Raw genomic sequence first — 27,209 nt, 5'->3', positions numbered from 1 at the left:
AAGTTGAATCCATGAGGAAGAGATAGGTCCGATTGAAATAGTAGAGAAGGGGAGAGAGAGGCTCTGATACCATATAAGGAATTGATATCAACTCCAATGAATCGGAGTGATTGTATATTCATGTATTTATATATGAGTACAAAGTACAACAACTTTCCCTATGATAAAGGATAACATAAATCTAAAATAACAACTTGCTATCTATCTCTATCTATCTCCAGATATCTCGTTTATATCATATAATGATTTAATGAATCAATCTCCAATCAATAGAGAGATGTATATTTCACTATTTATATAAATTATATTACATTATAAGAACATTTAAATTACAACAAGATCTTGCAAGCTAGGAAAATATAATATTGAGTTATCTTGGTATCTTGTGATTAACGTTGATATTCAAGCTCTGCCCCTTATTATGAGTTGGCTATGGTAATTACTAGAGTAAATTACTGAAATCATCCATGTGGTTTGGTCAAAATTGCACGTTTGGTCCCTAACTTTTTTTTTGCACTCGGATCGTCCATGTGGTTTGATTTTGTTGCGTGTTTCGTCCCTGTGGTTTGATTTTGTAGCATTTTTCGTCCCTTACATACATAAAGTTAGAGACCAAATATGCAATTTTTACCAAACCATAAGGATAAAAAACGCAACAAAATCAAACCACATGGACGATCCGAGTGCAAAAAAAAAGTTAGGGGCCAAACATGCAATTTTGACCAAACCACATGGATGATTTTAGTAATTTACTCTAATTACTAATTAGAATCCTCTCAAACGGTCCGAGTTCTGATACAACTAAGCATTGTATTGCTACCTAATGTCTAATAATATGGTAAAATTTGAGGAATACAGTGTGTACATAAGTATTAAGATATGTTACAAGATTTGTTCACATAAGGTCTACAATCAAAACATTATCATTGTTGGTTCAAGAAAAGACCTTATACAAATTTATATCTAGCATAATGGTTTCATAATAAGATTTAATAATTAAGATATTCCCTAATGTGTATTCTCATGACTATTAGTTTGTATATTATTATATTTGTGCACGACATGTCATTTCTCCTTAATTTAATCCTTATGCTCCTTAAGAAGCATAAAAATGCGTATGAAACGGCACACATGTTTACGGAAATCTATAAAAATGTATCAATTTGTTTTGGTATCACTATGGGTTTCGATGAAGCTAGCTTGAGAAAATTAAATGATTAGAATATATACATAAATAATTACAAGGCAAAATGGCGATAGAGTGTGGTAAAATGACATGATTATGTATATTCATGGACTATTTATGTAATCAAATAAGATCAAAGGGGCAATGTAGAAAACACAAAGAAAATTAAGAGGCTTTACATTTCCAAAAAGGCAAAAACCTATGTTATTGCAATGGTAAAAAGTTATATGATGACGTATTCAAATAGTAATAAGCTTTATAAACTATTATCATTAGAGATGCTTTTGTAAAATCCTCGATATACTAATGGTAAAAACTTATACCATGACATTCAAATATTAATAGCTTTTGTAAAAAGTTACCATTAGAGATGTTATGAGCATAAGTCTAGAATGTTTATGGTGTGTTTTAGAGTTAAAAACACAAATTGTGCCGCATAATACGGTTTGAGGTTTTCCAAAACCGTAAACTACACCGCGGAGGTTCTAAGTTGTTTTATATGGTGTAATGCATTTTGGTACGGTGTGGTGCCGTTTTTGCAATTAAGAAAAAGTGTTATACTTTAAAGCCATAACTTATTTAGATAAATAATTTTAGCGATCAATATTCAAGAACTAAAACTTCCTCGTCCATTAGAACCCTATTTCTAACTACCACACTTATTACGACCAAAAGTGTAAAAATCTTTCGACGGTTGATTGGGGTCAAACGATTAATCGGTTTGACAGAGATTAATCGAGGACCCTAAATTACTAAGGTGTTGTTTGTTTTTTCGAAGAGAAAATGCATGAAGTCTGTAGACCACCTCTACAATCATATGTAGCAGAAGAGGTGGAACAAACGGCTGCAACATTTAATAAAAAATATGTTTGTTTTTTAACGTCTGCAGATTGCAATAAGTTAAACTAATACGTGAAGAGGTTTGAAGCAGTTGGTTTAGTGCTGCGCCACACAACACACGCACAACAGTTTTTAAGTTAGAAGTCTTCTGAAAAACAAACAACTGCGAAGAGCCAAGTGTCGCCCGTGTGCTGCGCGGCGCAGCAGTAAGTGGTCTGAAGTGATTTAAAAAAAAAAAAAAAACAAACAACACCTAATAAAACTATTTTAAAACTTAATATATCCTAAGAAAATTAGTATTTGAAAATTTAAAATTTGAAAATTTGAAATATTTGGTATAATATTTGAAAATTTTGAATATTTAAAATTTTAAAATTTTGTAAACTTTGGTGTAATATTTGAAATTTTGAAATATTGAAAATTTGAATTTTTTTTTTTTTAAATTTTCCTTCATACGAGTGCTAAGGATCGCCGAGGAGCTCCGATGATTGTCTGACCCAAGTTTGACCGATATTGACTAATTTCCGCTAAGCACCCCTAATTGTAATCAGTTACAGACCGCCTAACACCTAGGCATCGTCTAAGTAGCCGCATAGACCAATATTTACAAAAACTGATTATGACCTATATAACGATTAATTTTTCGAATATGCAAAACAGGAAAGTTGTATATAATTTAGTCTACTTTACTATTCATTTGAAATCTCCTTAATCAGAGCTGCGAAAAGTCAGCTATAATCAAAGTACTCCAAGATGGTCAATGTGACAATCGTAGAAACTAGGTCGTCGTTAAACGAAATGTGTTAACCTAATCACTGTTGTAATAGACCGAATGTGTAATAATAATATCATTTTGATTTTTATAGGGTATTATACTTTGAAATACATCCAATATATCGATTAAGTCTTTGATTGATATGAATCCCTGAACAAACAGTTTCAATATACACAGGGAATGGGTTAGTACATATGATTGAAAGAGATTTATGTATTAGACATTATTATGTGGTATCAATAGGTTCATCACCTAGCCCTTGAAAATAGGAAAATCTGGACATAAATAACGTTGAAAATGAAGTTTGTATGCAAAAGATAGGACTGTTTAAGAAAACGAACAACCGTGTAAGAACTTACCACCTGTTATGTTTCAAATCCCGACCTTCAAATGAATAACGACACATCTTAGGAAATAACTTTTTATTCCCAATCAATTTTCCTATGAACCTCATTCAGTTTAGGAATTTATCACGTTGCTAACTTTTTATGCCCGAAAATACCCTGAGTTGTTGTAGATAATGTTGAACAGCCAAAAGTTCGCATTCTTCACCAAGTAATATGCAAACACTCCGTGGGGTTATTTCCAAGTTTTTTAACAAAAAAATTAGTTATATATTACGAATCGGATTTCGATGTAGTATTTGATTCAGGAGCTAACTTTTCCGTCTCACGTCATATCGACTCTTTTACGAAGTGAAAGTTCGCAACGGTAAACGGATAATGTCCGAAAATCACATTCAAACGCTTCATTAGGATAGTTAGGTTATTTCTTAATGACTAGATATCGAACTGTTTTTCTTAGAAAATCATGTACCATTTGATTTTATTAATGAAAACGTCGCCACCTATTTTTCACGAAACGTATGTCGCCTGGTTGGATAAGATATCTAGGTTTAATCATAGCCATTGGATTCAAATCGATACGGATCGTCAGATCAACATTTGGAAAAATATATACGAGGGGGAGGGCCCCTTATTTCTTCCACCTCTCTCCTCTCTCCCCCCCCTCTCTCTCTATATATATCTGTTGTCTTGAACCACCGTCGTCGCCTAGCTTTGCCGGTCGGAACCACCGTCGATCGCCTATGACTACCGTGTCGTAGAATCCGAATCAAGTCCAACATCCTTCGTTTGCCACCCTTTTCTCCCGACTAAGCACCGACAAAGCTCCGACCAGCCTCCCTCCACCGATCATCATCATGCACCGCCACCAACCACCGATGATTTTTCTGGCAAAACACTGTTCACCGGCGACTTTTTCAGTGAACTTTCCGACCAATTTTCTGGCGAAGCTCTCGCAAGTTTTTCTGGCTAAACACTATTCACCGCAAAACACTATTCACATGACACTATTCACCAGACTGCGAAACTGCTATTTTTTGGATTTTTCTTATATCTCTGGCTTCTCGCATACGCTTCAGCCAAGTGAGTGTCACAACCCCATTTTATAACTTTAATCGTTTTTTGGAGTACATGCAATAAACTGTGTTATTGGTATTAGGTTTATAGAAATGCAATATAAAACTTTATCAAAACATGATTTAAACAAGGATTATAATAGTGAATAATATTGTACACATTTTGTCCGAAAACTTATAATATAAAATTAGGACCATCAAATTGATTAAATATCAATAAACTAATATAGTAGAATTGTATTGTAGAAACTCTCTCAATACAAAATTCAGTAGTAATACTCTTGTAACATCCCAATGATGAGGTATTTTCAATTTTAACCCTAAGTATGTGGAGTTATTAAATTTTAGCCCTTATGCATGAGAAAGCTTGCAAAATGGCGCATAGTGGTATTTTTGGTAACTATTGTGGCGGGCTCACATACACGAGGTGTACCTAGTGTACGCGGGGAGTACGTGTGTGAGCCACAAACCATAGTTTTTAGGGTTTGGACCATATTTAACCAACTTTATAGCCTCCAAACCTCATCTCTCATCAGCCTCCCACACCTCCAAACGATCTTAGCAAACCTTAGCCAGTTATTTGGGCATTCTTGACCCTTGTATGTGTTTTTGGTGGTTCTGAAGGAGAAAGAAGAAAGTAGAACCACCTTGAAAGCTTGGAGGAGCTTTGGATCTAGGATCTTCACCTATCTAGTAACCTCTGAGAGGTATAAAGCTTTAAACTTGGCTTGTAATTTCTGAGATCTTGCTAAGTTCTTGATTCATGAGCATTTTGGTCCCAATTCTTGACCTTCTTGAGTATGGCATGCTCCATCCCATTTAATCTATTCTTTTAGATGTTTTGAGGAGTTGAGAAGCATAAGAATAGGGGCTTGGCTCTTAACTCTTCACCATGAATGTGTTGGTTGTCTTAATGGGTTAAGAGGTTGGCGTTTCTAGCATTTAGCTATTATCGGCCATGCAAGACCATAAAGTTGGAAACTTATGATCAAGAATGATAGGTGGGACTTGGATCTACAATTTGGATGTAAAAGATCAAATATTAAGCATTTATTGCATTAAGAAGAAGTTCAGTTGTGTACGCTAGGCGTACCAATTGGTACGCTGCCCGTACAGATGAGTACTCCCAGCATACTCGTCCGGGTCGCCTCGGTTGGGTTGACTCGGCTGGTTTGTTGACTTTGACCTTTGACCAAGTTTGACCTGAGGGTATTTTAGGTAAATTGAGTGGTACTTGAGATCTGTCATTATTTGGTGTTTAGGTGACCGATTAAGTTGTCGTTCGGAGTTGTGTTCTGTCAGATATCTTTGCAAACTGAGATGTGAGTATTCCTCACTGTTCTTACGGGTCGAAGGCACCAAGGTCGGCCCGCTGGATTCATATCCTATTAGATACTGAGTTATGGTATGTTTAGCATTTGATATACCTGTTTGATTATCTAGTAGTCACTGATCTGCGTTAAACTGGTAGATCTGTAAGACTACATGTGATTACTGGCTGTATAATTATTTGTCTGCTAATTATGTATATTATCTGTTATATGTCGAACTATTATGTTGGGGTAGGGATGTCAAAAAGTCCCATGGGACCCCGATCCCGTGGGGGCTCCGTCCCGTATGGGGGCATTTGTTGACAAAAATCAGGGACGGGGGCGAGGGCGGGGGCAAGGTTAACCCCTGTTTTAATTTCGGGGGTGGGGCGGGGGTTGGTAGTCCCGTCCCGAAACCCCCGTGGGGGCCCCGTTAATAAATTATATAAATTGACATGTATTAATTATATAAATATAATAAACAATAAAATGATTTTTAAGTACAAAAATTCAACAAAAAACATGTTTTAAAGTTGTTTGTAACATGTAAATTTGTGTTATAAATATTTATTTTTTACCCAAAAAATAGTTTCTTTTAGCCCAAACAATAACTTATTTTAGCCCAAATAAGCTAGCCTAAAATCAAACGGGGGCGGGGGCGGGGGTCAGAAGGAGAATTCGGGGGCGGAGGTGGGGGATGCAATCCCCATCCCGTTTGCCCCTGTTGACATCCCTATGTTGGGGTTGAGACTACTGCTTTGTACTGTCAGTCAATAGACTGGGGCATTCCATCCGGGAGGTTGTGGCCAGGGCATTCCAACTGGGAGGTTGTGGGTCAAGAGTATTCCAACCGGGAGGTTATGGACCCAACATGCTAATCTATGTATTTTATATGTTATGTGATGGTACTTTGGGGGAACTCACTAAGCTTTAGCTTACAGTTTTAGTTTATTGTTTCAGGTACTTCTGATGATCGCAGGAAAGCGAAGGCGTGATCGAGCACATCTTCCTGTTTCGTGTTATTGGGTCTTGGGAAAACTCTGATTTCGAATAATACTTTTGAAACAATGACTCTTTTTGTAAACAATGATTGGTTGATGCTTGATTTTAAAATTTTAAAATTTCTATGATTTTTGGAGTGTTACAACTGTGGAACCTCGAATTAAGGAATGTTGAAATATTATGTATTACTGCGTGAATAGCAACCAAAAACTTGTTATTAAAGTTACGGTTATTAATATGTTTCAAATTCATGTGAGCCTCTTATTCATCAAACTAAGTATCACTATACTTAGAAAGATATTGGGCTTATACCATTAATTCTTAAGAGCGGGAGAATTATATATAGATCTATACGAGTTGACACCCCCACATGTGGTTGCTAGCTACAACTTTAACGGTCGAGTGACACCGGGTGATTATTGTCTTTTACTACATTGGCACCCAAATAAAGCATCAGGAGAGGCATATCTGTCTGAAATTGCTCGATTATGGCACTCACAGTGAATATATTGAAGGGGTTTTAAGCATTCTAACACTCCTAAGGTGTACATGCAACCCTAGAAACCTTGGATCTATGTTTGACTAAGATACATGAAAATTTGATTTTCCAAGGTTCTTCAACTATCTAACATAGCATTGATACTTGAATCATAAAGCTAGTAAGAAAAACATACCTTTCTTTGTTGCTTGGATTCCTTGAGAACCTTGTGAGCCTAGCACCTTAAGTGTGATGTCTCAAATGTCTCACACAACACCACAACACTTGGAATGACCTTGAGAGAAGACACTAACACTCAAAATTCGGCTAGCCCTCTTTACTTGCTTGAAATAGATTTTGCTAGACAAGGGGTATTTATATAGTTGTGACACAAGTAGGGTTACACCATGTAAACCCTAATTGTCATGGCTTTCCATATTCCACGATCCATGGGTTTGTAACCTCCTTGGATTATCCATGATGCACCTTATGGGTTTTAACCCAATCCATATAAACCATGGATCATTAGTCCACTATACAAGAATAGATGATTTACACAATCAACCCCATATATTTAATTAATCTCTGTTTGATCACTTAATTAATTCTTTGATCAATACTAATTAAATAATATTATTAATATATTAGAACTTATAATATATTAATAAAGCTTAAGTGTCATTTCTCTCATTTTAGTCTATCTAAGTGTTGCAATGCCATGCAACCCAAATGGACCATGCGAATCGGGTCAAATACATTCCAGAAATAGTTATGAACTTAGACACCTAATCCAATATATATATATATATATATATATATATATATATATATATATATATATATATATATATATATATATCAAGGTTGTAGAAATCGTTCGACGTAGGCTAATCGGTGGACTGGGGTCAAGGGATTAATCGGCTAGGCGGGGATTAGTCGGGGGATTAATCGGGAACCATTAATTATTAATAAAAATATTAAAAAAATAATAAGTATAACACTAAAACTAAGAATATAACATTATAAATAAAAAATATATATTAAAATTTTAATAAATAGACCAATATAACATGAAACTATGATTAAAAAAAACCCTTTGCTATAAGAAGTTCATTGACAAGAGGTTGGGGACTTGAAGGAGGCCATGCTGCCAGAAACCCTTTAAGCCTTTTACATAACTCGCTGCTTAAAACATCTGTTGTGGTGCTTGAGAGATCAATAGAGCTGGAAAAGTGGAAAAAGATATTCAATTTCAGACATATGCAAAACCAATATGTGTTCTTGCTACATACACATACACACATAAAATCAAGAATTGAGGGATGAAGAACTAACCTACAATCCAATCTATGTTTTTGCTACATACACATACAACCAAATACCACTACCTCCTCCATTCATTTTTTAGACAACCACCAAACACGTCCATTGACCACCTTCCTGTTTGCATCTGTTCTGCACCATCACACTCCACCATTGTCGCACCATAAACAACCGAGAACTAGAACCAAACCACCTACACCTTCAATCCATGGTTCTTGATAACTTCATAGATGATCAAGGTACCAGAATTTTAGTCAAGAAATTACCAGAATCCAAATACCCTTCACTCAGGTAATTGATCGAACACTTGGTGGGAATATGGTTTCATACATAAAACAATTAAAGATTTTGGTCAAGAAATTACCCGAATCAAATACCCTTCTGCCCTACCTGTTACAACCAAGACACAAATCCAACCAACAATTAAAAAAGATGAAGAAACAACAAACGATTTTAGAAAGATGAAGAAAGAAAAAACAATTTTAAAAAATCATTGCTTACCTGATGTTGCAGAAAGAACAAAGGGTTTTAGATAGAACAGTCGATTTTAGAGGGTGTTCCAGTCTTCATTTTCATTCCAACCAACATCACATGTTAGCTCAAAATATAATGGTGACTCAAAATCAACTCAAAAGATATATCAGAACAAAATAATTGAACAAATTGATAGATTGAAGGAGAGATTGGAAGCTGTCGACGAACACCTAACAGATTGATAACAAACACCGAAAAGAATAATTGAACGAATCGACTAACCTTTGCAGAAGATGTCGACGAACCAGAAGCTGTCGTCGTCGATATAAGGAGAGATTGGAAGCTATCGACGAACCGGAAGCAGTCAACGTGATGATCGGAAGAGAAGCTAAGGTCGACGAAAGTTGTCACTGTTTCACTTCATTCATTGAGTCGAGAGAGGGAATGCGATGTTTCTTTGAATGCACATAAGATTGAATGAGAAATTGGAACGAACCCTACCAGCAATTGTTATATTTTGACCATTTTGCCCTCAAAATGTTTTTAAATTACGTTGACCACCGATTTGAGCGTCCAGCTCCGCCTAATTCCGATTATCTCCGGCTTTGACCGACTTTGACATGTCCGAATACACAAGCCGATTACCTCTAAACCTCTTCAGTTGAGGTCCACCTAGCGTCTAGGCTCCGATTAATCGGCCGCCTAGGCTGATTTTTACAAAACTGATATATATATATATATATATATATATATATATATATATATATATATATATATATATATATATATATATATATATATATATATATGTATAGGAAACTTGGAAAACCTATAGACATATAAGGAATATCTTTTATCAAGAACTCAAGATAAGAAAGATATATTACAAAATATATAGGAAAGTTGCAAAACCTATACACATGCAAGGAATATATTTTTATCCGGAACTCAGTTATGAAAACTCAAGATAATAAAGATACATTATATATAAGATAGAAACAGTCTATATATCCAAATAATGCTTTTCGGTCTCGAAAAGTATTTTTCAACGCTATAACAGACATACTCTTTGGTAGAAAATTACACTTTTAGTAACACGCTTTTTGGTAGAAAAGTACATTTTTAGTAACATACTTTTCGTAGGAAAGTACACTTTCAGTAACATACTTTTTGTGGGAAACTACACTTTCAGTAACATAGTTTTTAGTAGAAAGTTACACCTCCAGTAACATACTTTTTGGTAGAAAAGTACACTTTCAGTAACATAGTTTTTAGTAGAAAACTAAACTTTCAATAACATACTTTTTGGTAGAAAAGTAAACTTTTAGTAATATACTTTTTCGTAGAAAATTACACTTTCAGTAACATACTTTTTGGTAGAAAAATACATTTTCAATAACATACTTTTGGTAGAAAATTACACTTTCAGTAACATACTTTTTGGTAGAAGGTACACTTTCAGTATCATACTTTTGGTATAAAATTATACTTTTAGTAACATACTTTTTGGTAGAAAAGTACACTTTAAACAACATATTTTTTGTATATAAAATACAATTTCAGTAAACATACTTTTTCGATAAAAGTACACATTCAGTGGACAAACTTTTAGTATAGAAGTACCTTTGGTTTAAGTTATTACAAACTTGTGAACTCACCAACTTTTTAGTTGACAATCTTTCAGGACGCATGTATTCTCACGAAATAAGAGCATGGTGATTTCAATTATGGAATGAAGTCATGGAGTCACAGTCTTCTATAGATTAGTTTCAGTAGCCTCCCGTTGGGAGGTTACTTATGTATTTCAGTTGATGTAACTGTGAAAAGTAGCAATGCAAACCCTTTATCAGTAATAATACTTCTGATATTAGTTTATTTGTTGTGCTTGATTTGTGTATGCAAATGACTATGATTTATGATGTCGTCTCACTGCCCAATGTTTCTATCGCCGGTTGGGGGCGTGACAGTCAACTTGTCAAACAACATATATTTGGCTTTATTTGTCCATTATGATTTGGAATGGCATCACTCTCTATCTAACATGTAATGTACAATGAAGGAAGAATGTATATTGTCTTTAAAAGTTAATGTTGGTGTGGTTTAAACGTATAGTTTTGTAGCTAAAAACAACATACAAAACAATCACCTTTGTGGCCTAGTGATGGAAAGGCTTGGACCATCGGCCTCCCAAATGAATTCTTTAGACGATCTGCATGTATTGCCTAATGGAAAAAGGGTATGTAGGTTAACCCATCGGGTCATCAGTGATGGATTGAATTAGGTCCTTGGTAATCAAAACACACACAAATAGTACCATATTGTGCGGTTTAACAAAATTATAAACCACTCCATGAAAGTTCTAAAACATGTTATGCAGTAAGGGCGGTTTGATGAACACACATAAATAACACATCATCTTGGCGACTCAACTTATTTCATATGGCACCACATCAACATGGATCATTAACCGCTAAGTTATTATCTTGTTCATCATTATGTTTATATGAATAAACGAATCATATATAATATAAATTTTTTTAGAATGACTAACTCACACATCCACTACTCATAGTCTTAAATCTACATATTTGGCCACAACGAGAGTTAAACCTCTACCACTTGGAAAATAAACACAATATTTTCATTACATCCCGTTGAGGTACAATAAATCCATTCTAGTATACAAATAAAAATATTAACTAAAAGTTTTATTATAATACCATTAAATAAGCGACTTACCTGCAGGGACAAATTTGGGGGGTTCCCGGGGTGACCGGTGCAACCCATCTAGTTTTTGCAGTATAATGTTAATTTTTTGGGAAATTTTCCAATATGATGTAAATTTTCCGTATTGTCCCTAAAATCTTCTGTGCTACTCTTGAAATTTTGTCAAGCGTCCAAAGTACTGCTTAAGATTCTTTTATTTATTTCTTCCGTACTCTCATTCCTCAGCATCAAAATCATTTTTTTTTCTCCTTTTTAAGTAGAAGACTAGAATCCAGGAAAAAGGGGTTCACTACCAAAATTAACTAAAAGCAAATATGTACCGACATCTTGCTTGATTCATGCTTATTTTACAATGCAAAGATAAGTTTAAACAAACTCCAACTTAATCCGATATCTATAATACAATACACATCTATAATTAACCCAAATAAATAAACACCAAACTACAAATTACATGAAATTAACAACACTTATTTTGAAGCACCAAAAAAAAACAAACAAAAAGCCAAAAGAAATAAAACGTTATATAAGTAATCACACTCATACGTGAGCCGCGACCTCGCAATCAAGTAACAAAAGCTCTTCCTTTTTCTTTTCCGTATCATTTTCCTTTCTTTTCTTCCTCACTCTTTGGATGATGCCCCGGGATTTTATCTTTTATTTTCTCAAAAATACCCTTTTTCTCCTTATGCTCACCTTCATGGGCGTGTGCCACCACCGCAGGTGTTGGTGGATGAGCAGCATGCACCTCCTCCGCCTTCTTGTGGTGGCCGGGGAGTTTCTCCTTGATCTTTTCGATTGGGCTGTCATGGAGTTTGTCTTTGATCTTTTCGATGATACCCTTTTTCTCCTTTGATTGGACAACATGAATTTCTTCGCCTTTCTGAATTGGTACAGACGTCTTGTCCTGGTGATCACTTTTGATCTTTTCGATGAAACCCTTTTTCTCCGTTGATTGGACAACATGAATTTCTTCTTCGTATTTCTGCATTGGTACAGATGTCTTGTGCTGGATCACATTTGACTGTAAAGAAATTTCACCAAAGAAAACATAAAAGTTTACCATTTGATCAAATAATCTCCATTTTAATGAACTGAATGATCCAAAAGTTATTGTTATTATGTGGGTAAATTAAAGAACTTATATTTAATTACTCCCACGTACATTCATTGTACAATTACAACTGTATATTTAAATCTGTAATGGAGACTGAAAACTTACACTACTGGAATTCGTATGATGTATAAAGTCGAGCAAATCCTGCTTTAACTTCTCCGATTTAACCTTCAGAGCTTGCTGTTCCTCATCAAATTTTGTTTCTTCTTCCTTCTTCCCGAGAATATAAAACATTCCACGATCTGACTGCTCGACAGTCTCATGCCCGACCTCCACGACAGTGGTTGTTTCAACGTAGGTTGTGGGTGCGGTGTGATAAACTACTTCTTTAGACATGATGAAAAATCAAAATTGAAATGAGCAAGAGTGGATCGCTTGTTTTTTGGATGAAATTAGAAAGATGTTATAGTGAGATTGTATAAGTTGTGAAAGGATTGACTTTAAGCACGCAACACGTAGTTGACGTGATTAAGTTACATGTAGGCGACAAATTTTTTGATAAGATCAGCTAACTTTTTCCTCATTTAATGTGTTTAGTAACTAAAATGGTTAAGAAAACATATTATATGATGAAGTGACTAACTTTCAAATATGTTTCACAAGTTAATTATCAATTTCATGAAACATATTTTTTTTTCAAAATTGCTTTATAAGTGATCCTCACAACAAAAATTATATAAAAACATTCGACTTTTTTTTTTTTTTTTTTTTTTTTCTAAGATTTCTATGGTATTAGCAAGTGATAAAACAATTTTATGACAAAAAGGATTTCCCGAAATCATTAAGGTTTATGATAAATTTTTAAAAGTTGATTATAAACTTCGGTCCAACTTTCGATTTCAAACCATAAGCAATCTTCATGTTTTTCTTAACTTGTAGTTTTGCATTCTGTAACGCTAATACCCCCTCTCTCTTCCCACTCACCTTTCATAAACGGTGGCAAAATTAGAATTGTGGCGGTCCGTTTGATCAAAATCACACCGTCGTTAATCCTTTATGATCCTCTTAGTCTATCCCGTTCGTCCACCTCTGTAGGCAGAAAGTACAAGCAGCTCCGGTTAAACTTTTGACATAATGATAGAAACCAATGATAAATTGATGAAGATGATTAAGCCGAACAACAAATGATTTGTAATGAAAGTTTTATAAATAATTTTACGAAAGTGGTTTAAGAGATTAAATGAACTATAGTGTGGGAAGAGATTAAGCAGCCACCATATACCTTTTTCATCCCCACACACACTTGAACCACCATTACCATTGTGTGTTAGAAAGTAGGGAATTAAAATAACAATATATATTACTTGGATAGATTCAAGAATCGTGTTTTCAACACTTTCCAAAATTTGTAATTCGTTTCTATTGCCTGAGGTACATGAATGTAGAAGTGGAATAATCCAAGAATAAAACCAATTCGAATTACAAGTCTAATTCGAATTGTGAAACCAATAATACTTTTTCTTGATGTGCTCTTGAGAGATAGAGAAAATCTGATCAATAGATTTCGATTATACGAGAGTTCAACCCTTTTTCTAGAGCATTGACATCTTATTTATACATGAAGGAAAAACGGTTAAAATCGGTTAAGCCAAAATTGGCGCCAAAATATGGTAGTTATTGAACACAATTGACACCTATATCACCATAATGTCATCAGTCGGTTTTGGCGGAAAAATGCATGGCTGAAGTCCCACCCGATATTGTTAGGGGGCAAAGTTCTTCTTGGATGTGACTTACCCTCTTGTGATGTGTAATGGTTTTAGTCTTTCCTATAAAAAGGAAGTGAGTGGCTCCCATTTTATGTAAGACCCATTTTGGAGAGATTAGTTTAATCGAGAGAAATAACAATACCCACTTGTATTCTTACTATTTTAATTGAGCTTCAACGTGTTTATTTGCTCTTGATGTTCTTGATGATTGATTGATTCACTAGATCTTTACAATTTCGTACATGTCATCATAATCTGGGTCACTACAATTGATATCAGAGTAGGCGTTGTTGAATTTCTTAAGAATTTGATCCATGATGACACCATGATTTGGTGAATCTTAAATGAGTGAAAGTTCTTCATCTTTGAGAGAGTTTTTGTTCAAGAAATCAAATTTATTCATTGATTTGATTCAAAATTCGATTTTCCCTATCTAGAATGCTTGTTAATCTCACTTTCTCTCTCTAGAACTTGGTTCATATTCACTTTCTCTCTCTAGAAAATTCCATGTTCTCGTGATCATGGTGTATTTGGCTTATGATTCTTGAATCGTGATGATTAAAGATGTCAAATACAAAGTCAATGAGAAACAATTTTATGTGTTATTGTTGAAAGGCAGTTTGATTATATGGGAAACTTTGATTTCTTATGGAGGATTGAAAGATGATCAAGGAAAGTTGATATTTCAACCTCTTTGTAAGATTGATAGTTTGGCTCAAATTTCCATGAATATATTATCTTGGTGTGAAAATCAAAAGGAAGGAAAAAAAAGAAAATTATTGAAAAAGGAATATGTTTCTCTTATTGAAGATCCAAATGATCTTCATGTTCTTAAAATTTTTGAAGTTCAAGAAATGAGAATTCAATGTGATTTTCATGAAGATGTGAAAGTTTTTATTGTTCAATTGGAGTTCAAACCGATGATTGCTTGAGTTTTGGTGATTCATTTGTAGGAATGGTGCCATATAGAAAGTATTCAATCCAAGAAGTTCAAATGTATCAAACTCCAAAAGATTTGATTCAAAATTGCAAAGTTAAAGTTGTCAAGAATGATGTTGTTCTTGAATTCAAAACTTCAAGATCCAAAAAGATGAAAAGGAAGAAAAAGAAGAAGGAGATCAAAAGCAAGAACAACTGGGTTTCTAAATAAATTTCTTAAAAAATTGTCTTGAAGCCGAAATTTATGAAGCAAATTTGGGTTCTAATGAAACAATCATCAAGTGTTGCAATGAATTCGAATTCCAAACCCAAAGTTGTTGAAGATTCTCAAAATTGTCATCACGATGAAGCTAGATCTTTGAAAATGAGAAGAAAGGATTGTACAACATGCAACGTGGGTGGTATAATGTGAAGATTGAAGATTTTCTTGTTCTAACAAAAGAATTGATATCTTCCATAATCGATTCGGGTATTGCAAATGGAAAAATAATTATCAAGAAGATTTCTCAGATTCTTAAATGGATTCCAATAAATTAATGTTGAGATTGATACCTTGTTCTTGAAGATCTAATGATGAACGATTAAGGTTTTCTCGAAATCCGAATTCAATCTTATTTTCAATTTGTGTTTTTCGTTTTTGATTTTTGATCGTTTTGATTCATTGGATCTAATATGTTTCGAACCCCATTGATAATCCATTAATTTTTTGCTTAGATCAAACACCAAAAGCAAAATCAAATTCTCATTTTTTTACTGTTCATTGATCCATACTTCGAAACCATATATGTTCACTGTTCATACTTCAAAGCCTAAATTTCCGAAAGCTATTATTCTTTTACTCATTTGATCAAGCCTAATATTCATTTACATTATTGTTCATTCTTTTGAGCCCACTCATCGATTCTAAATCTATTAGTGAGTCATAATTAATTTCATTTGATATTGGATGTTGCGTATAAGTCGAACTCCTTTTTTTGGTTTGATAGCCGAAACTGTAACGACGTGAAAATTTAAAACAATTTTTCATTTAAAAAAAACAACCATAACTCATATAATAGTTCTAAAATTCTCATAATGTCAAATATCATAATAATAACAATTCCCAGAATCTCAAACAACTTTTCTTCCAGTGTGTACAGATCATGCCAACGCATTCCCGTGATCCTCGCTGGTACCTGAAACACATATCACATAACACGGTAAGAATAAATGCTTAGTGAGTTCCCCAAAATACTACATACAACACATAACCCACTCGAGGCTAAAACACGATATGACCCTTCGGTCAATGTGTCTTAGCGGGACCCTCCAGTCCCATAACTCGTTGGACCCTCTGGTCCGGTCTAGCTTGTTGGATCCTCCGGTCCGGTCTAAATCGTTGGACCCTTTGGTCCGGTCTGATCGAGGTCCCTCAGGCCTCGTGAGTCGTTGGTCCCTCTGGTCCTGTCTATATAACACATATAGCATACATATAACACAAAGCACATAAATCATATACACATAAGACCCTCCGGTTGGCACATAGATACCACTCTAGGTAATGTATAGTGAGAAGACACACCTCGGGTAACTCGAATAAATCTCGAATCTCGAATACTGATCTAGCCTCCGCCTAATCACATAAAAATTTTCATCTAATTAAAAATGGCTCTCAAAGGCTAGATAAATACCCCTAATAATTCCTTAGAAGGGTAAAAGACCATTTTACCCTTCCAAGGCCCAAAAGCCCAATTGTTGACCAAACCCTAAAAGTCAACGAAAGTCAACTCAGTCAACGGTCCAACTTTGACCAGACTCGCCGAGTGCACTCGTGGGACTCGGCGAGTTCATGCGCATCCTCTGAATCCTTCTAAGGCCTCACTCGACTCGTCGAGTTAACCTTTCACTCGACGGGTTACCACTAATCACAAATCACAGGGCAACCCGACTCGACTCGTCGAGTCCTCTCATGGACTCGATGAGTTTCCTCCATGACAACTCCCAAATGACCTTTTTAGGTCAGATCTGTTTCTCTAACTTATAGATCTGACCTTTAAACACTCAAAAGTCACGTAAAGGTCCAATCTTTATGCTCATGCAACACTCATATGGCTTTATTTAGTGAAATAACTCTTAAAATGACAACCTAGGTTCAAAAATCCAATAGGATTGCATAAAGCTGGATGCTTGGGACTCCCTAGACCCAAAAGGGTCCAGATCTTTAACACAACTCGCAAGAGGGGGTTTAAGGCATCCAAAACCCCAAAAAGGAATGATTCAAGCCCTCACCCAAAAGAATGAAATCCATACAATAAAGAGAAAGTGGGATCCGATTTGGTACCTCAAAATGAAGCCCCTTGCTTGACTAACTTAGAATAACAATCTCCTTTGATCCTTCTTGCTGGAGCTCTTCTATTCTCTTGCAAAATCACACCAAAAGCTCAAATGACCCTCTCTCTCAGACTCTACACACGCAAGCTCGTTAGGGTTCTCTCTCTGGAATGGTAGCCGCAAATAAAGGCCATAAGTTCCTTTAAATAGGGCCTAAGCCCAAGGATTTAAGGTTTCTGTCCATAGCGCTGACTCGTCGAGTCCACTCACCAACTCGTCGAGTCCACTCATTAATCCGAGTCAGCAGTCGCGATCCTACTCGACGAGTTTAGGCGCCAACTCGTCGAGTCCCGTTTATAACTCAAAATAAACACATTAATTAGGATACCTGGAAATCCGGATGTTACAATTCTCCCCCACTAGAATCAGACTTCACCCTCGAAGTCTTACTCTGCAAACAACTCTAGATGTTGCTCCCACATCTCCAACTCCATTTCCCAGGTCAGCTCGGACCCTCTCTGATGCTGCCACTGGACCTGAACCAGGGGCACCTCCTTGTTCTTCAGAACCTTGATCTTCCGATCCAAGATCGCGATCAGCCTCTCAATGTAGTTTAGGCCCGGATCCACCTGAATATCCTCTAGCGGCACTACCGCCGTCTCATCGGCTATACACTTCCTCAACTGGGATACGTGGAGGGTATCATGAATCTTACCCAACTCCTCGGGTAGCTCTAAACGGTATGCTACCTTGCCCACTCTGGCAATCACCCTGAAAGGACCAATGTATCGGGGTCCCAGCTTGCCCCTCTTCCTGAATCAGATCACTCCTTTCCAAGGAGATACCTTCAGGAGTACAAAGTCTCCCACTTGGAACTCAAGCTCGGATCGCCGACTATCTGCATAACTCTTCTGGCGGCGCTGGACTATCAATAACCTCTGCCTGACCTGTTGTATCTGCTCATTCGTCTTAAGCACTATCTCAGTACTACCCATCACTCGCTACCCTACCTCGCCCCAACAGATAGGGGTCCTACACCTCTTCCCATACAACAGCTCAAAGGGAGGCATACCAATACTCGAATGGTGGTTGTTGTTGTAAGAAAACTCGGCCAAAGGTAGGTATGAATCCAAACTTCCATCGAAATCCATAACACATGCCCGGAGCATGTCCTCGAGCGCTTGAATCGTCCGCTCACTTTGACCATCCATCTATGGGTGGTAAGCAGTACTGGAGTGCAATCTTGTACCCAACTCCTCATGGAACTTCTTCCAGAACCTAGAAGTGAAATGTACATCTCGGTCTGACACAATCGAGATCGGCACTCCATGGCGCGATACCACTTCTCTCACATATATCTCTGCCAGCCCCTATGCAGAAGAGCTCTCACTAATAGCAAGGAAATAAGCGCTCTTCGTCAGCCGGTCCACAATCACCCAAATCACATCCACACCTCTCGTGGTCCTCGGCAATTTGGTGATGAAATCCCTAGAAATCTGTTCCCACTTCCACTGGGGAACCTCCAGTGGCTGCAGCTTGCCAAGCGGACGCTGGTGCTTGGCCTTAACCTGACGACAAGTCAAGCACCTCTCCACTACCCATGCGACATCCCTCTTCATACAGGGCCACCAATAATCTCTCTTCAGGTCCAAATACATCTTAGTGGCACCGGGATGGATCGAGAATCTTGACCTGTACACCTCCTCCATCATTATGCTATGTGCCCCGCCCATAAACAACACCCAAATCCGACCATGAAAGGTCATAAGCCCTCAGCTATCGGTAGCAAACTCGGATACTTACCCAATCATCCGCTCTCTCTTGCGGTTCTCTGGTTTCACCACCTCTGCCTGGGCCTCTCGGATGGTGTCCAATACCGGAGTCATCACCGTTATCCTCATGCATATATCTCGAATCGGGGCACTCTCCGCTTTACGACTCAAAGCATCGGATACCACGTTAGCCTTGCTCGGGTGGTATAGGATCCCACAATCATAATCCTTTACCACATCCAACCATCTCCTCTGGCGCATGTTCAGGTTGGGCTGATTCGTCAGATACTTCAACCTCTTGTGGTCCGTGTATATGGTACACCGAACCCCATACAAATAATGGTGCCATATATGAAGGGCGAACACTACTGCCCCCAACTCCAAATCGTGGGTGGGATACCTCGTCTCATGAGGCTTCAACTACCTCAATGCGTATGCGATCACATGCTTGGGAATCCCTGGACCTAAAAGGGACTAGATATTTAACATAACTCGCAAGAGGGGGTTTGAGGCATCCAAAACCCCAAAAGGAATGATTCAAGACCTAACCCCAAAGAATGAAATCCATAAAATAGAGAGAAAGAGGGATCTGATTTGGTACCTCAAAATGAAGCCCCTTGCTTGACTAACTCAGAATAACAATCTCCTTTGATCCTTCTTGCTGGAGCTCTTCTCTTCTCTTACAAAATCATACCAAAAGCTCAAATGGCCCTTTCTCTCACACTCTACACACTCAAGCTCGTTAGGGTTCTCTCTCTGGAATGGTAGCCGCAAATGAAGGCCATAAGTGCCTTTAAATAGAGTTCAAGCCCAAGGATTTAGGGTTTCTGTCCACAGCGCGGACCCGTCGAGTCCACTCACCGACTCGTCGAGTACACTCATTAATCTGAGTCAGCAGTCGCGATCCTACTCGACAAGTTTAGGCGCCAACTCATCGAGTCCCCCTTCGTAACTCAAAATAAAACATCAATTAGGATACCTAGAAATCCGGATGTTATAGAAACTCATAGTGGTTTCGACCAGTGTGGAAAATTGATTGGAGTTGAATTTGGTTTTGATTGATGTTTACTATTTGAGTTCATGTGTTAATTAGTTTGACTAAGTCCAAGTCGAATGAGTTTTTGATGAATTGAAATCGAAAGTTATTGTTTAGAATCGAAATCAGATGGGTTAAGATTTCAATTTGAGCTAACTTAAATAAATTGAATGTGATATATGATTGGAGTTGAAATCGAGACCGATTGCTATTGGATGTTTGATTTGAAAGCACTCAAACTGAATCGACATTGGTGATGTTTGTTAGTTGAAAGCTTTTTTGAGACACATGTGTCAAAAACAGTTAACTTGGAGTATCAATTTCGGATTGTAATGGTAAATAGTTTTGGAATTTGAATGTATTGAGGTCGAAATCGAATTCGACTGATATTAAATTCGACTGATGTTGGTTGTTAGTTCGAATCAAGCATTGTGATTTCGCATCCTGGTATTGTGTTGATTGGAGTTCGAGTTTATGATGGGTTGAACGTGTTGAGTTTGAATCGACCTTGAATTTGAGTCAATATTGAGAAATCAATTTCGACTACATGTTTGTTGTTTAGTTCGATATGGTTTGGGTTCAAATTTGTGCGTATGGAGAAGTCAATTTCGATGGTGTATCTGTGTTCATTTGAGTTGTTCATGTCAAGCATATAGATGTTGAAGGTATCAAAAAGTGTAAAAAAAGTCGATTTTCATAACTCAAAATCAGATGGGATAGAACGAATTGGAGTCGAATGCTTTGGAATCAAAATCGACTTCCATTATTAACTTTGTTTTTTTGTTCCTCATTCGCATTTGAGAAAGTGTTTTCGGTTCATGGTCGAGTGGAAAATACTTGGAGTCGATGTCGAATTCAACATATGATGTTCTTTGGTCACGATCTGAAAATTGTATTGGGGGTAGAAAACAAAACTTTTTATTTTGAATCCCTCATCTTATACCAAGTTTACATGCATTACCCTATTTCGCATTGGGACACTTTTCTGTGAAGAATGCAGAATTTTCATTTTGAATCCTTGAAGTTTTTAGCACAATGACAGAATTTACCCAGTTTCGACATTGGGGTATAATTCTAAGAAATGGGAAAATATTTCAAATTTGGTCCCTAAAGCTTATGCTAATTGTCACTTTTTTCCTAGTTTTGCATTTGGGGTAAAGTTTCGCATTTGAAGCTATTTGGGCGCAACGGTTACCTATAGAATATGTTAAATTGACATTTTAAACCCAGTTTTTGAAATTCTTGCAACTCTCATCCAAAAGTCAAAAATCTCAAAAAATTTCGAAACTTTTCTCAGCTTTTCATGATTTTTTTTCATGCAAGATTTTCGTAGTTACATTTTTGTCACCCATCAAGAAGGAGTTTCGTCAAGTTTATTCTTCGAGCATTTCTCATCCTTTGTAGGTTTTATAATCATTTGTTGATTATCAAAAAAGGAGAATGTAGAAATGGGTATTCAAAGCTTCTCGGGTATTCATTTTACGGATTTGAAGACCGCTGTTACTTCGAGGGGAATCTGGTCTTGATCGCGCAAGGTTGTTTCAAAATTGAAGCCGATACATCCAATCCTAACTTTGAGAGGGAGAATGTTAGGGTGAAAAGTTCTCCTTTGATGTGGCTTACCCTCTTATCATGTGTAATGGGTTTAGCCTTTCCTATAAATAGGAAGTGAGTGGCTCCCATTCTATGTAAGACTCATTTTCGAGAGATCAGTTTTAATGAGAGAAATAACAACACCCACTTGTACTCTTAGTATTCTAATGGAGCTTAAATGTGTTTATTTACTCTGGATATTCTTGATGATTGACTGATTCAGTAGATCTTTACAATTCTGCACATGTCATCATAATCTGAGTCACTACAAATATAGACCCCGCAAGGGCGCTACCCCTTGACTCTGTCCGCTGACTGGCCAGCAAAACCATCGTCACGAGCTCTGACCCTTAGATCCACCAGGGGCGCTGTCACCCCGACCCCCGTATACCGAGCTCATATTTATCACTCTGAGTATGCACCCTACACCTCCAACCTCGGTGAGTGAAATATAACTCGACTTATCTCAATATTAAAAAAAAATAGACTAAAACATGTTGATAACACTACATCACCAACATACATCCCCGTTTTAGTGTAATCCTTAATTAACTAAAAGAAAACACAAAATAAACTCATGCATAAATGAAAATATCTTGAAGATTGAATTTTCACATTAGTACAATACAAATTTCAAGTACTCGAGAATCAAGGTGTACTAACAATTGAACCCTTCAACTCATTTGAGTAATTGAAGATACTATACATATAAGTTAAGCACAATATCTAATGTTTCATACTTGACACTATTACAACCATGTTTCCTTATCCACTAATGAGTGCATAAAATCCTAGCCCAATCTTTTTGAAGTAGCAACACTTGACACTCACTTAGGTAGTCATTTTATATCATGCACATGTTAATGCACTTTTTCAAAAGAAACAATTAAGAACTTCTTCAACCTACTTTAACTCTATGGATTTTAAGCACATACCTTGAGATATAATAACATAATTGTGCTCCAATCTTTATAAGTAAGGTTTCCAAATTTAATTCATCTTCTCACATTGTATTAGAAGGGAATTGGGTATCTCATTGAGATGTCAAGTGGACCTTAAACCCATTGTTAAGGTCGAATTGTTATAATAGTCGAAGTTTGTATTTATTGTCTTCAAACATTTTTGTAATGTATTTTACTAGGGCATAATATTCGAAGCATAATGTCTAGTCCTTAGTATATTTTTGTACGCTTTCCTCTCCTATAAATAGGAGTGGTTACTAGTGTCTTAGTAACGAAGTTTTTATAGAAAATTCATTGTACTCTGTAAACTAACAAAAGCGTAATACGAGCCAAACATATCATATTTACATTCTGTGTTCAAATCTCGCACTAATACTTTGAATTCATTCTCTAATTCATTTGATACTTGATTCTTTGATTCTTCAATTGGTATCAGAGCGGGAATTATATCTCTGATCTGATTTTCCCTCTATTCAAAAGGTTTTTGAATCAACTTTTTGATTCCAAAGTTTCCGCACTTTTTGAAAGTGAAAAAATTGCTTAAATCTAAGTTTGTGATTCGATTCTGCACTTAATTCATTGAATCGAGTGTTCTTAGAGTGATTGTGATTTGAATCATACAGTTTGTTGTCAAATTCTCAAAGTTTCTTCAAAAATTCTCAAAGTTTTGTTCCGTACAACAATGGCGTCATTCAATCTAAATTCCATGACTTCATTTTCTCATCTTCTAGGATCATCCACCAAAATTCCTATGCTCATCCCTGAGTATTATGATCAGTGGGCTGATCGTATGCAGGATTATCTCAATGGTTTGGATGAAGAACTCTGGAACTGCATCACTGGCAATCTGAATCCACCATCAAATGTTCAACCAATTGGTTCTTCCTCTGGTAATTCTGAAGTTGAAAATCAATCTGATCGACTGAAAAAGCTGGAGAAAAGGTGTGTAAGAGAGCTGAGAGGAGATTTGCCTCCTGTTGTTTACAACTATGTAAGAAGTTGTAAAACGGCAAAAGATATCTGGAACAATCTAAAAGAAAATTTTCAGGGAAGCGAGAAGACGAGGGTTAATTCTGTCAAGCAATGTTTAGTGGAGCTGAAAGACTTCAGACAGACAGATGGTGAAACAATTAAAGTCTATTATGATCGTCTTAATGAACTGATCTATCGATGCAATCGATATGGGATCACCAGATCATCAATGGAATTTAATCTGACATTTGTAACGGGACTTCGAAAGGAATGGCGAAGTGTAAGCATGATAGTGAAGAATCAACAGAGTTTTGACACATCTACTTTGAATGACTTGTACAATCAGCTTAAGACACATGAAAGCGAAGTGAATGAAATAGCTGAAGAATCGAAGACTATGTTGGGAGGTGCATTAGATTTGGTGTCAAAAATCTCTGAGAAAGATGCTGAGAAAGACACTTCGGATGAAGATGAAGGGTTCATCATGAACTCTGATGATGAGGCAATTGCCTTTTACTCAAACAATCGGGTGAAAAAGTTCTTTAAAAAGCCTTTCAATCCGAAGGCAAAGTCGGTTGAGACAAAAGGCAACTTTCAGAGTAAAAGTGATGGGGAAGAGAAGATAGATTCGAAGGCTGTTGAGGGAAAGACTGAGAAGAAGCTAAAAGGAGATGTTGGGATTGATTGTCATTATTGCAATGGTGCCAATCACCTTGCAAATAAATGCATGCTTCGAAAGAAGGATGAGAGAAAGAAGAAGATCAAGGATGAAGCGTACTATGCTAAAAAGTTGGAGGAGGTTCGTGCGAAAGCCAAGAATTTGTCTCTGGTTGCAATGGGTGCAGATGATGAGGAAGATGGTACTTATCAAATCTGGTCATCTGGATCAGATGATGAGGAGATGAGTAATCCAACCCATGGAGCCATGTTTGCAAAGATGGAGGAGGAATTAGAGGAGGATTCATACGAAGTGCATGGAAGATGCTTCGTATCAAAGGTTGCTGACAAATCACCAATGACAACAAAGGTACGAAACATTCTTGAATCCTTTAATATTCCAGAACATGCTTATAATTCCGAATTAGTATCTTTTGATGAAACTGTTACTTATTTTGATTCGATTGTGGTATCTGCTAGCAATGAGGCTAAGAAGCTGTCAATGCAATTGCTTGAGACTTAGAAGAAGTTAGATTTGAAAATCACTAGGATAGATTGTATAGAACTCCAAATAACGAACATCATGGTAGATAGGGACAATTTATCTAGTGATAATAAACTGTTATTAGCACAAAGAAACATCTACTGTAATGATGCTAAGAGATTATATGGAAAAATAACTGAACTTCATCATTCGTGCGAAATTAGTAAAGAACAACATAGGAAATTGTTGCCATTTTTAGCTTATGAAAGAGCCAAGGTAGACAAAATTTCATATGATTGTGAAAAAGAGATAGCTGATTTTGACAAAGTTCGAATGACAAGTATAGATATGGAATTGTCAAAGTTGATGAATGTCTTGATTCGAATGATTTAGTTAACATTGTAAATGATACTTTGACTAAATCTGAACAAATTCACATTTTGAAAAAGACTGAGAATTCAACATCTGATTCTCAATCTAATTTTGCTTATATTGAAGATAACTCTGATAATATTAGTGAAATTAGTGAGCTTGAAGATGTTGATTGTTCTCAATTGACTATTGTTAATGTTGCTTTGAATTCTAAAGGGAAAGAAAAAGTTAAGGATTTGATAGTTGAGAATGAAATTGATATACCCTCAACTTCGAAAGTTGATGAAATGAACTTCAAGGATCTCAAAGATTACCAAACTGATGATAGTGATGATGAAGAGGTTGAGAAAGTTTCGAAAGAAAAGACATCCTCAAAGGAAGAAGAAATTCCACGAATAGTTGTTGACCAAGTGTATGGTGATACACAAAAATTCGAAGAAGTGATGAATGAAAAAGGTCCACATTAACTTGAAACAAACATGGTGGTTTTTCCAAATTTCAAATGCACGGATGATGTCATTTTTCCAAATCATGTTTTTGTAACTAAAGGAAATGTTGAGAATATCATACCAGAGTTAAAGAAGATGGTTGAGGAAGATAATTCAAAAACAATTGAGGAAGGTTTTTTCGCAAATCAAAACACAGTTGAAAACACCTTAACAAAGAATTCATATATTTTTCAACGACAAAATTCTCAAAAACAATGGGTTGAAAAATCAAAAGTTGAAAAAGAGAAAATGAAAAATGTCGAAAAAGGAAAAGAAAAAGTTTTCAAATTAAACTCTAAGGAATTTAAAGATCAAATTGATAAATTTTCGAAGGAAAACAAAATTTGAAAACGACAAGCAAGAAAGAAAATATTTTGGCAAAATGTTGAGTCTCAAAAGATGTCTGAATCACAATCCACTAAAAATGTTTCCAAAGCTAAAAATGATTTTTTTTAAAAAAACTTAGCAATCATCTCAATCAAATCAAACAAGGTCTGAAGTAAATAAGCAAACAAAGTTTTCGAAAGCTTATGAAACCAACAAAACAAGAGATTTTTCAAAAAGATCTAATGTCAATCAAAAAGTTTTTCAACGTCAACATTTTAAATCAAAAATTGATACATCATATGCTTACTCCTATGTCACAAAACCCAAAGTTGATTTTGTACTTCAAAAGCCAAATTTTCCTAATAACACAAAGAAAGAAACTATGAGAACGTCTCGAGAAAAAGGAATGTCTTCAAGAAAGAACGTTGATCATTGGCTTGAAGGAAAAGGAAAAATGTATCAGTCGAACTAATATTCAAAAGAGCAAATTCATGAAGTATACGAAAATTATGTAAATACGTCTTCGAATGGTAGCTCATCATCCAGGGATTCGAATATTTCGGTCAAAGCTTGGAGACCAGTCACAAAAGAGAAAACAGTTCAATCATTAACTCAAGATGCGAAGGGTAATGTCAGTAAACATTCAAAACTATCAAACACTTATGTTTCCGTTCCTTTAGATGATGAAGTCAACTTAATTGATAGCCTAAAAACTAAAGTCTGTGATTGGGTTAAAAGTTCTTCATTCCATTCGAAGTTGAAATCTAATTTCCAAGGACCCAAAAAGCCTTGGGTACCTAAAATTTTCCATTAATTGCAGGTATTATGTGACGAGCAATATGATTACAAGTGATACATTGATAGTGGTTGCTCTCGTCACATGACTGGGAAGAAGGAGAATTTAAGAGATTTTCGAAGTCTAGAAAATGAAGGAGT

General features: G+C 36.1%; 2 protein-coding genes across 2 annotated transcripts; one reads left to right on the top strand and one right to left on the bottom strand.

Moving 5' to 3' along the window:
• Positions 1 to 11,900: 11,900 nt before the first annotated feature.
• Positions 11,901 to 13,134, bottom strand: LOC145069962 (uncharacterized). Its single transcript, XM_079016894.1, has 2 exons — positions 12,758 to 13,134; positions 11,901 to 12,559 (listed from the first exon to the last, which is right to left on the bottom strand). The coding sequence occupies exons 1-2, from the start codon at positions 12,986 to 12,988 to the stop codon at positions 12,137 to 12,139; spliced, it is 654 nt and encodes a 217-aa protein (XP_078873020.1). The 5' UTR covers positions 12,989 to 13,134; the 3' UTR covers positions 11,901 to 12,136.
• A 10,521-nt stretch (positions 13,135 to 23,655) lies between these two features.
• On the top strand, positions 23,656 to 25,125 carry LOC145066808 (uncharacterized). The gene has a single exon (XM_079014074.1). It carries the CDS (start codon positions 23,656 to 23,658, stop codon positions 25,123 to 25,125), a length of 1,470 nt encoding a protein of 489 aa, XP_078870200.1.
• The last annotated feature ends 2,084 nt before the right edge of the window (positions 25,126 to 27,209 follow it).

Source organism: Lactuca serriola, chromosome 8 (genome assembly GCF_051521515.1).
Source record: "Lactuca serriola cultivar US96UC23 chromosome 8, Lser_US96UC23_V15, whole genome shotgun sequence".
NCBI classification, from domain to species: Eukaryota; Viridiplantae; Streptophyta; class Magnoliopsida; order Asterales; family Asteraceae; genus Lactuca; species Lactuca serriola.
The sequence above is the reverse complement of the archived record's forward strand: the minus strand, read 5'-3'. Positions and strand labels throughout refer to the sequence as shown.

Coding starts and splice junctions, on each gene's coding strand:
- LOC145069962 (XM_079016894.1), bottom strand. CDS start 12,988: ATGTCTAAAGAAGTAGTTTATCACACCGCACCCACAACCTACGTTGAA. Junction 12,560..12,757: donor ATCATACGAATTCCAGTAGT/GTAAGTTTTCAG, acceptor ATTTCTTTACAG/TCAAATGTGATCCAGCACAA.
- LOC145066808 (XM_079014074.1), top strand. CDS start 23,656: ATGGCGTCATTCAATCTAAATTCCATGACTTCATTTTCTCATCTTCTA.